At 42.6% G+C, this 11,765-nt stretch overlaps 1 protein-coding gene across 2 annotated transcripts in view; it reads right to left on the bottom strand.

The window, feature by feature from the left end:
• Window positions 1-977: 977 nt before the first annotated feature.
• The window catches only part of DNAJC18 (DnaJ heat shock protein family (Hsp40) member C18), a 29,060-nt gene continuing 18,272 nt past the window's right edge, over window positions 978-11,765 (bottom strand). The window contains exons 7-9 of one of the 2 annotated variants that reach the window (XM_080674763.1): window positions 9,384-9,556; window positions 4,209-4,355; window positions 978-2,714 (exon numbers count right to left, since the gene is read on the bottom strand). In XM_080674763.1, coding sequence (XP_080530889.1) covers window positions 4,231-4,355; window positions 9,384-9,556 — 298 coding nt within the window. In that variant the 3' untranslated portion in view covers window positions 978-2,714; window positions 4,209-4,230. Of the gene's footprint in view, window positions 4,356-9,383; window positions 9,557-11,765 lie in introns of both variants that reach the window. The other variant, XM_080674762.1, reaches the window with a different exon arrangement.

Raw genomic sequence — 11,765 nt, 5'->3', positions numbered from 1 at the left:
CTTTCATGGATGATGATGCTGTTCATAGAAATGGGAACACTCACAGTGTCACTCCCATTTCCTCCATTAAAAAATCAATCACTGTACTCTGTAAGAAGGGTGACTATATTTCAAGTTTCTCTTCCTCAGAGTAGCTTTCACTGATCCCTCATACTGGATTAAATCCATTTGTTATGTATTCCCAAGGTTCTCTTGGTCCTGCCTTTGACATTCATCCCACTGGGGAGCATTATCTAAAGTTAGGTTCCCCATTAGACGTGAGCTCCAGGAATCTTGGTGCTGGGTCTCACTGTTCCTGACTCCCATCCCAAAAGCTCAGCTCACCTGGCATATGCTAAATTCTCCATTTTGTTGAATTGAATCTCATCTCAATCTTTCTCCAAATGATAGGCATTATTATGAGCAGTTCAGCTCTGGAGAAACCAACCGAAACATGTACTGTATTTTTAAGTAAAAACTTTCCTAAATATGGGCTATTAGGGACAAAGCCAGCAAAGAACTGGAATAACAGCCAGTTTGCAGATGCTAAATAGTTTTGATCTGTACATTGGCTGTAATATGCTGCAGAAAATACAGAACTAAGGCTATCTATTATTCTAAACACCAATAATTCCACTGATGGAGGAGGAAAGACTGGGGAAAAGGTCAGCTGCTCTAGTCTTCAGTGGCTTCAAGGAGTCAGGCAATATGCAGTGCTGAAGGGTGCCATGGGCAAAGGTAAAAGAACAGGAGGCCCAGCCGGTGTTGCTCAGTGGTTGAGCATCAACCTATGAACCAGGAGGTCATGGTTCAATTCCCAGTCAGGGCACAAGTCTGGGTTGCCAGCTCCATCCCCAGTGGCATGCAGGAGGCAGCTGATCAATGATTCTCTCTCATCATTGATGTTTCTATCTCCTCCTTTCCCTTTCTCTCTGAAATTAATAAAAAATATATTTTAAAAAATTTAAAAACAACAAAGGAAAAACAAAGTCTTTTTTATATATAAAATCATTTAATTTCTTTCTGTGTTAAAATACAATTAATTCAGATGCAGTAGATCAGGTGACCAGATTTCTCAGGACTCCACCGGAGCTGATTCCATCTATATCAAACCTGGCTCTGGTCACAGAACATTCACATCTTTAATTCCAAATACTGAATGGGATGCAAATGATGTAATTAATATCTAACACATGGGTACATAGTTACTTGGTGGTCATTGCATGAGGTATCAACAATGCAGGCTCAAAAAATAAGATGTACAATAACTTGGCCCTTTCCAAAAACAAGTGTATTAGGATACTAAGCTTATACCTTACATGAATTCAAAATAAATACTGATTAACTGCTGGCTCCTGTGAGGATCATGCATGCGGAGACTACTTGCATGTGTGGCCAGTTGTCACAGAAAGCTTCTAGAATCCCAAAAGTGCCTCCTCACAAAGCCTGTCCTGAGTGTGAGGATGAAATGAGAATAACACATAGCTTGGCCAGGCTGTTGGATCTCATGTTCCAGTTGGGTTTGGAGTTCAGTGTAATTTTTAATAGTTTCCAACAGAAAGCATAGCATTTGCATTTTTTACTGGTCACTTCCAACCTGTGAGGCCTGGAGCTGATAAGGAAGTTCAGACATTTTCTGGTTTGAGCAGATGAACCCCAGGGTTGCTAATCAGGGGTCATGGATTCCTTCAAGCTGTAGTGTCCTTTGTGGTGAGGACTTTCATGCTCCCCTCCTCACTGCTGATCATGCAGTGCAAAGAGCACTATCCTCCTAATGATGAGAGTTTCCATTTTTGCTTGAGCCTCAAGCCTTCTTTCTTAGCCCTTCTCCCATTACACATCTTCAAGCTGTTCTAATGCTCATAGACACAGTCTAGCGCTGCACACACCAAGTTCTGACAGCAAGAATAAGCCTTACCTAAAGAGCTTATATATGACTAGGAAACCTTCCAAAGGATGTAGGCTAGAGGAAAATCCTTATGATTACCACCATGTAGACAACCCATCTAAAATATAACCCAGGAAATTTTAGTTTAACAATATTCTGGGCTGTACCAAATAGATTAAACTATCCTTTAACCAAATGCAAATATTCTCTTGAGGAAAACCAGATGTGAGTGTTGTGGTCTACTAGGTAATAAATTAAATAGTACCATCAGTTCTATAAAGACAGACAATAGGTCTGACATTTATTGGAGCTAGTATTGCCTCTATTTAGTACCATCACAGATAACTAATGTCTGCCATGAAATCTATAAAATGTGTGGCCACATTCTTCAGGGGCATCTACAGTAGGGTCTTCTAACCTGTCAAGTCAGTTTAATTTGTGGCCCATTTTCTAGCAGGGGTTGGGGTTGAGAGGAGAGTGCTGATTTTGGTGTGCACAGGAAAATGTTCTATAAGCCTCTATGGCTCACAGGCACATTTTACTGTGTAAATTCCCTCTGTCACTCAGAGGGAGTCAAGAAAGCCCCCCAAATCCAAGAGGATAGACAGTTTGGCAGCAGAATCTGGCTATCTTTGGAGCTGCTCCTCCTCCCCACAGCTGAGCAGTTGTCCTCTACCAGCCACAAAAGCCCCACTCTTTAGGCATCTCCTGACCCTGTGGAATGTCCACATGTTGAACCATGCTAGACACATCTGTCTGAATCATGGCCGTGCATCTGAAAGGACAAACTCCACTCTGGAAATCGGTTTTCATGCAGTCTCCTTCGAACAGGAATTTTTCTTCCATCCTGAAGAAAATATGAATGTAGACCACAGTCACTTACTGATCCTTCCAGGTTCAGATTCATGATAATCTAGGCAGCTCAGGTAGCTTGGCTCTGCAGGAAGTCTGGAACTACATGGCCCAGGAAGCAACTTACTCCTTCCTTGTCACCTGTGGAAAGGGTTGCCTGCCTCAGAGGGACCTTTTGTTTTGTATACAAAATTGGTATGGAGTCTTGGTTCCTAAAGACAGGGGGAAAGGTGTCCTGAATGGATGATGGACTATCACAGAAAGGATACAGAGTCAGAGGGGAGAGGGCAGGGGCATTTTGGGAAAGATTCAGCTTTACCAGTCTGGCTAGAATGACCTGAGAAATGGGGATGATCTCACACTTTCTACTTGATAATCAGACCTCCGTCTAGCTCTGCCATTACCACTTATGTGACCCAGGTTAACCTTTCATCCTCTCCGGGCCAATATTCTCATTCACAAAAACAGGGATAACATGTCCACTTCACAGAGCTGTGAGGAGGCTCAAGTAGGAAAATGCATGTGAGAGCCCTTGCTTCATCCCAGGCACTCAGTAAATGTTGACTATATGAAAAAGCATCTCATATCACAAACTATAGGATTAGACAAAGTGACTGCTGGAGCCAACACCAGATCCCCAGAGCCATGGAAAGGTCTCCCCCCATCTCTCTAGGCTGAGCAAATAGCCCAGTTAGCTGGCAGTGCTTCCTCTTAGTCTGACCACTATACCTCTGTGGGGTGTAGGGACTCAGTTCCTGTGATGCTGCAAGGGGAAATGGCAAAAAGAACATTCTCTGGGTTCTATGATGGACTAGGGAACTTTCAGTGAGAAGCTGAGATTAAAGTTACATTTTACCCTGCTTCCATTGAACTGTTTCACTCAATAGCTTTTAATTTCTGGTCCCTCTGCAAGAGAGACAATTAAGGAAGTAAAAAACTAAAATCAGGCATTTTGCTAGTAACTCTGAATAGAGATTAGGCAAATAGGAAACTATTGACTACAATAGTTTACATTTCTCTACATTCCCCTTAGAAAGTGGAAATATGAGGAGTATGTTCCAAGGGCTGAATCCTGGGAGAGACTCTCATGAAGGGAGAGATATACTTCTTTGTGCACTTTGTAAACAACTAATATTAAGCTGCTTTGGCTCTGCCTAGGAATGAGTGGTTAGCGAAGAAGAGAAAAAAGAAGAATACATGAATCTGCTCTGGGATGCCCTGAACTACATTCCTAGAGGCAGGGCACGTGTGGAGCAGGGGGGCTGAATCCAACACTTTGTCATTAATTCAACTTAGATGAACTGTTCCTGGCCCCTGGAGCCAATCCCCAGAAAGGATTCTGTGATGACAAGTCTGGCTCCATGCTCAAGCGCTTTCAACTCAGCCCACCAAATAAAGTTAGCAAATTGTAGAATGTTCATAATTTCCTAATTTTGTATTATAAAATGGAATTAGGAACATAAATAGTAACAAGTAGCAAAACCCAGACCCTGTGTAGAGCTATCATCCTCTCAGCCACCTCTGCGTAGGCCAATAAGTTTGGAAAGTTTTTCACAGTTTTCAAGTTTCAGCGACTCTGCTTTCTCTTTCAATCGTTCATCTCTGTATAATCCTGCCAAATTGGTCAGCTCGGACTCTGAAAGATAAAAGAGAGAACCGATTCATCAAAAGACTTGAGGTCCTTTGTTTCATTTCAATATTTCTGGAATCAAAGCTTCTTTTACTTTATTTAATACTTTCTCTTTCAATTATGTTTAAGAAACAGGCATTTATTCAAGAAACAGAGTACCAGGCAGCTATACTACACCAGGTGCTAAGGATTAAAGGACACCTGTGGTCGTGGAGTGCTACAGTATCTGTGCTCCGTTATAAAAGCACCAGACTTAGTTCTTATCAAATAGAACATTTGGCACCAGAGTTGGGAAGCCTGCATGTGTGCAGTAAGAGGAGACTCTGTTTCATGGTCTTCCTACAAATGGTGTTCAGATGGCAGTTGGGAGAGAATGGAGTCCAATTGCCTGTTCCTGTCATCTGAAACAAAGACAGCTGCTTCATTCTTTCCCTTGCATTGCTGGATCATAATTCATACACACTAACTGATGCAGCCTACTTCTGGTGGGTAAGCCTTCTATAGAAGGCCAGGTTGTTGGCAGCTTTCTTCATTCCCTTACCACATGTGGAGTCCCTGATTCAAAGGCCAGAGGCAGCTGGGCCTTTTTAAAAGTGAAATCATCTGGATCCGGTGACCTTTGTCTCCTTGACTAAAGGAATTTCATTTTCTCTTAATGGTGGAGAAGGTCATTCTATTTTTAACCAGAATATAATCTCTGCTGTCTTCCCCAACTCAACAGTGGTTGGCTGCCTCTACTTTTTATTCTTTTGTAAAGTTTCAGAGACAATATTAGGAGGGAAGGCTGAAAAGCACCTCCAGAGACGTGTATTAACAGGATGGCATGCTTGGATGGGCTGTGTGGCTTCTGAAAGCCTCCAACAGTAGGTAGCTACTCAATGTTGAAATGACCATACTTGTGGAAATGCTATTTTAATCATTGGAGATGTGCTATCCATTCTTAATCATCTGCCGACAGGTTTTGTTTTTCTTGGTGGAACCAGAGGCACCTGTCATTAATCATCGAGCTGCCTGGACACAGGAATTAATACTTAGACAGGGGGAACAATGGGCATTGGTTTCTGAATAAGCTCCTATCAACACAAAACACTGTCTGGCATTTCTGCTCACAATGATTCTATTTACACCAAGTAAGGCCCAGAGTGCAGATTAAGTCAGGACTCCAGGGTGAGGGGTGGATATGCATGAAAACCCTTCCTCTACAATGAGCGCTCAGAGTCTGGGCCCTCGCCCAGCAGTTGTTGGCAAAGAGCAGGTCTCCTAGGCTTCAGAACAATGTGCTCTCTTCCCTGGGTGAGGGTGCCTGCAGTGCCTGCTAGCCAGAGCTTGCCTTGGCACCGTCATCCTTGCAGGTGATGGGGCTTCGTGGAGGGTCATGTGCTGCACCCAAGTGAAAGCCCTCTGCTCTTAGGTCCTGCCCAGAGTGCGGCACTAACTCCATTTCTCTGGCTCCTTTGGCGTGTGGGAAAGCAGTTTAGGAGGCCTCTACAAAATCAGTCTATCCTTTGGTGCTCTGGAATCACAGGTACATCAGTGTACAGAACAGATTCTGTGGCTTTGCTTTTCCTTTAAATGATTTTCTTAGGGTGTTCCTTCCTTCTTCCTTCTCATCCTTTTATTTATTTTTTATTTCCTTAGATTTTTTGCTTACCAAGCTTATCTAAATGTCTCATTGCTTGAAATCTCATTCCAGAAAACATTAAGGCTAGTGATTCTTACTATTTTCTACATTGAAGCCCACGGTAGCAAGCTGGTGAAAGATAACTGCACATATATGAATGCCTTTCTCAAAACGCCACATTACTTCTTGTGAAGCTCATTGAAACTGGGTTTCAGTGCTCTAGAGCTTGAGACCCCTGCTCCAGAGCAATGACCTTGCACAAGGTCAGTGTTTCAAGGAACCATGTTCCACAACCTACCACCATGCTTAGAGAAACTTCTCTCTAAACTGCCAGTGAATCCTTTTGCCCTTCAATGAAGCAAAAGGTCAACTCAATGAATATGTTACTTTTTACAAATTCTGTTAATATTCAATAACTTCTAAGAGAAAAAGAATCTTTGGGAGGGACAGGATCAAGAGAACATCTTTTATTCTTTGTAAAATATTTCCCTTGCCCTCAATGCCAGTGTGATTGATGGACAGAGCTTTGAGTCTTCAAGGTAAACTGACTCAACAAATTGCCAAGAGAAGCAAGTCCCAGAACCTCTCCCAAGAGTACTCTGCACCAAAGCTCAGATCAGAATCTTGACAGTAGGAAGACTCCAACAGATCCCAGCCACACTTATGAGCCAGCCCCATGAGACAGTGCTGCATCCAGCCTAGCAAGCCAAGCAGGGCCCGGGCTCCACCACCATGGTAAGCGTTATGCCCGTATCATCTTCCATTACCCATAGAACCTCTCTAGGAAGAAGTTCATTTACCCCCAGTTCAAAGCCTAAGCTTCTGCCCACTCTGCTACCCTGCTCCAGGGCCTGGAGAGGATCTCAGATCAGTTCAGGCAGGCCAGGAGGCGGTTCCTGCCTGTTACTTTTGTCCATCCCAGCCCAGTGGCATGGCCACTTCCCCTGGCATCAGGTTTATTATCTAGATGCAGCTGTGAAGGAGAAAACAGGGCAATTGTATTCATATTAAAGGATTACTCATAGAAGTTCATTCAGATTAAGCATTCTCAGGGAGAGCAGAGAAAAGACATGAACAAAAGATTTAAAAAGATAATGGCTAACTTTGCTAAAAACAGTTTCCACTCAGTATTTTGCCAAGAGTGAACTTTGTTCTCAAGTGGGTTTATTTTTACAGCCTCCAAGTGCTAAATTTAACCTTGTTGGCTGCACTTGCTGCTGGAACCGGAGGGCAGATGCTGCTGGTTCTCAAATGGCACTTGGGTTGTGTGGAGGCTACGGACAACCATCACCATCCTTAAATACCAGAAATAGATTTTTAAGGAATGTGTGCTGATAACCCCATTTAGAACTTGTGGGTACACGCATCATGTTTACTCACTGGATTTTTATTTGTATCTGGAGACCGTGAAAGCCCCGAAACTAGGCCTCCTGGGGATGAGGACAAAAGCCTAGAGCCACCTTATTATAGGTGCAATCCTTATTATAAGCTCTTTGCATAGTTTCCGTTGGGGTATGTGTGTGGGTAGGTGTGTGTCTGAACAATGCGAAATGCAGATTTGCATCCAGTTCTTGTAGAAAGCAACAAATTTCAAACCCTCCCAGGGTCCAAAACAATGGGGAGCGTTCAGGACACACACTATGGCCTTTATGTGATTTGGATCCACAAATATATGGCCTTTTAGTCGAAGGCCTTTATCTTGCTCCAATTTCTTTTCTGATTTTTTAAAAACTTGCAAAACCTAGTTTAACATGAGGTAGGGTACTTTCTGAACCCTCAGACTTTTCAATAAAAAACCAACTTTGTCCTCCTGCTTAATTCCCCCTTGCATCCCAGTGTCATTGCCTATCATGCTCCTAATGCACCCGAGAGTTCAGCTGCATGTAGGGGGCAGAGACAAGGTCCCTAAGGGTTAGGGTTAGGACACTAACCCTGTTCTGTGATTCCTAAGGCTCAGTATTTTCCTTGTTTTCCAGTTCTGAGAATCCTCTCTTCAAAAGACACTTATTGAGCACCTGTTCTGAAACAAGGGCCAGGTGCCTGAGACACAAAATTAACAAGACATGGTTCTTGTCCTCAGAGAGCTCACAGTCCAGCACGGAGACTGACATGTACCTACAGAACACTAACACTATGAGAGCAGTACTCTGTTAACAGGATGAGCAAAGTGCTTTAAGAACACACAGGAAGGAGAGATTAACTTGGGGGTGGGGCTGGGATGCATGATGGGTCAGCAAGGGCTTAGCAGCACTGACTGAAGAGCTAATTTTATCAGACACTTTTAGATGTTTAATAATACCCAGTATACATTTTTTAAAATGAGTTAGAGCTTGCTTTTAAAAAATTAACCAAAGCCAAATTTTATAATACATAGTTACTAATGGTATATGTGTACTTGTGCATGTGTGTGTGAATTTGTGTGTATGTAGAATTCAAGTGGAATGAAAAGTGAACATGTTGGCTGAGAGACAGAGATACTCTTGCTACCAGCACTCCCCATTAATACTCACTGGAATTGAAAGCCAAGTGGCAGACACTGTTACCCAAACTGTCTTCAGAGAGGGAGACAGAGTAGAAGGCCTCCTCAGACTTACCCATACTGAAGGGGCAGACCCAGGGAGGGTCCCTTTTGTTCTGTGTAGCCTAAACCGACAGGAGGGGAAGGGAGGCGGCATGTGACTCAATACCAACAGCCTGCAAACCTTTGGTTTGGCTCAAAAAGTAGGCTGGACTTGGCCGAAGTTGTTGGGCATTGTCCCAGGCGCCAGGAGGTTTTGGATTCAAGGGCACATGCCCGGGTTGTGGGCTCTAACTCAGGGGGCATGCAGGAGACAGCTGACGAATGTTGCATTCTCACATAGATTTTTTTTTTCTCTCTCTCTCCCTCTCCCTTCCTCTCTCTCGAAAAATCAATAAACTATTCTTTAGAAAGAAAAATAAAGTTAGGTTGGATCAGACAGATTTCCCTCTGGAGAATGGGGAATTAGGAAATTGGACCAAACCAGGTAGCAAAGAGAACTTCCAGAGGAAGCTTGTGATGTAGAAAGGGGCCAATGACTGGGGGGGCTAGAGAAGTTGGAAGACTGACCATGGCAAGATAAGGTTATGAAGGAGGAGAGCTTGAGGAAGCAAAAGAGGGCAGTTGGTAGAGAGAGGAGAGTGGGGCAGGTGGGCAGAGAGAGGTAGAGACTCAGAGACAGAAAGACAAAAAGGCAACTAAGATTTCCAAGTCCTGGCTACATGTGTCCTGTCAATAAACTTCCCTTTTTTATAGTATCCTGAATGGGCCTCTGTCCTCTCTCTGTTCATATAAGTATGTGCGACCCTAACAAGGAGAGGAGAGATTTGGAAGCTGGGGATGCCATAAGTTGGAAGCATGGCCACCAGCTAAAGCCCCTTTAAGAGTATCTTACTTTGTTGTTTCTCCTTCCAGCAACTCGTCTGGATGTAATCAATGTAATCCTTCTCTATCGTCTTCTCCAGCTCACGCAGAGATGCTCCCCTGTAGACCTTATCAAAGTTTTTATCCACAAAGTAAGGCACCTGCAGGTTCTGGGTTTCTCTAGAAATGGTGTAGCCCATAGTCCTGAAACATGGAGAGAGCAGCTCAGGTAAGCTTGTTATATTTGGCAATATTACTCGCACTGGCCTCACAGATATCATGGTCACAATTACCTCTTCATAGGGCAGATGTAGATGTCATTGTCTAATGCACCTAACATTTGTAACTTCCCTAGCAAAGAAGTAATTGTAATGTCATTATTGCTATTCTATGAGCATGTTCATACTGTGGATTCACCTCAGCATAGTTACTTTATTCTCTTAAAGAAGCCACCTCTCTTATATTGCTTTCTATGCTAAAAGTAGAATGCTTAAAAAACAATTTGGATATTATGTAGGACCTAGCATGGTACAGAGTAGGCTATTGGTAAATGTTGGTCGAATAAACTGATTGTTACAGTACACTATTTATAAATAGCCAGATAGCTTACATCCTAGCATCAATCTTTAGGACAAAATAAAACCTACACACATAGCTGCTCAGTGAGAACTGCAAAAAACTAAGAAAAAAAGTTTAATGATGCTTCTGGGCTAACTCTCTGTGGTCTAAGATATCCAATGGTTATCTGGTGCTTAGAAACGTTGGCAGGTCTGGGTTAACTAAATTCTACCCATAAAGTAGTATAGAAGGGAACTCAAATTCCAGTGAAAACAATGTGACAGCAATGTGCAAAATGCAAGTTGATTTTATTCAAACTGGACAAATTCTATCTCAAACGAGTTATAGTTGACCTTTTCCCAGCCTTCTCCTTTGCCCTCTCTACTTAAGGATCTTGCCGAATGTCTAAGAAGAGCTCAGGCCATGACTGCTCTCACCTCCCTTTGGGAAGCTGTTAGCAGGTTTCTGACTGCCCCACTATCTGACAAGAAAGGAGGTAGCAGTAGCATATGGAAAAACATGGGAAGTCAGGAAATGGAGGGAATCAGGCCAATGTAATCTAATAGTAATAACCTATCTCTGAGTCTCAGATTTCTTCTTTGTAAAATGAAGATATTGACTTAAAATGATAGTTTTCAGTCTATAGTGATCATCAACAAAGACTGTTTCTATTGCCCTGGCTGGGCAGCTTGGTTGGTTGGAGTGTAGTCCCATACACCAGAAGGTTACCGGTTAGATTTCTGGTCAGGGCAAATACTTAGGTTGCGGATTTGATCCTGGGTCAGGGTGTGTACAGGAGGCAACCAATCAATGTTTCTCTCTCACATCGATGTTTCTCTCGCTCTCTCAACTCAATAAAAAACATATCATCGGGTGAGGATAAAAAAAGTCTTAAAAAAAAGATTCTTCCTATTATGTATTGCCTCACAGACTGCATTTTGTAAGGTTTTTGTCTGCTAAACTATAATAATAAGTAATGACTAATTTATCATGATTAATTTTTAAAAATAATGATTCTTGAACCTCATATGGACCAGGATTATCTGGAAGGCTTGTTGAAACTCAGATTACTGCTCTGGCCAGTTTTGCTTAGTGGTTAGAATATCAGCATGTGGACTGAAAGGTTGCAAGTTTGATTTCTGGTCAAGGGCATGTACCTCAGTTGCAGATTCCCCAGCCCCAGTAGGGGCTCATGCGGGAGGCAACTAATCTATGTGTCTCTCTCACATTGGTGTTTCTCTCTCTCTCTCTCTCTGTCTGTCTCTCTCTCCCCCCTCCTCCTCCCTCCTTTCTACTCTCTAGAAATCAATAGAAAAAATATCCAAATATCCTTAGGTGAGGATTAAAAGAAACAACACTGAGGTTCTCATCCTCAGAGTTTCTGATTCCATAGATATGGAGTGAAATGTAAGAGTATGCATTTCTAATACATTTGTGTGTTTTTTTAAATAAATTTTTATTGATTTCAGAGAGGAAGGAAGAGGGAGCGAGAGAAAGAAACATCCATGATGAGAGAGAATCATGGATCGGCTGCCTCCTGCAAGTCCCCCCACTGGGGATCTGGTCTGGGCATGTGCCCTTGACCGGAATCGAGCCTGGGACCTTTCAGTTCGCAGGCCAATGCTCTATCCACTGAGCCAAACTGGCTAGGGCAAGAGTATGCATTTCTAACATGTTGCCAGTTGATGCTGATTATGCTCTGGGGACTAACTTTGAAAATTGAATTAATTGAAATAATTAATGGAAGAAATTAAAATATTCCTATGAGAGCTCATAATCTGTATGCAATACAAAATTACAATGATTTTCTATATTTTCAGCAAAAGAATGTGATACTATGGTCAACTATGTAGCC

The sequence above is a fragment of the Plecotus auritus genome (assembly GCF_963455305.1).
Source record: "Plecotus auritus genome assembly, chromosome: 6".
NCBI classification, from domain to species: domain Eukaryota; kingdom Metazoa; phylum Chordata; class Mammalia; order Chiroptera; family Vespertilionidae; genus Plecotus; species Plecotus auritus.
Note: the sequence above shows the minus strand (reverse complement) of the source record. Positions and strands in the feature narration are given on the sequence as shown.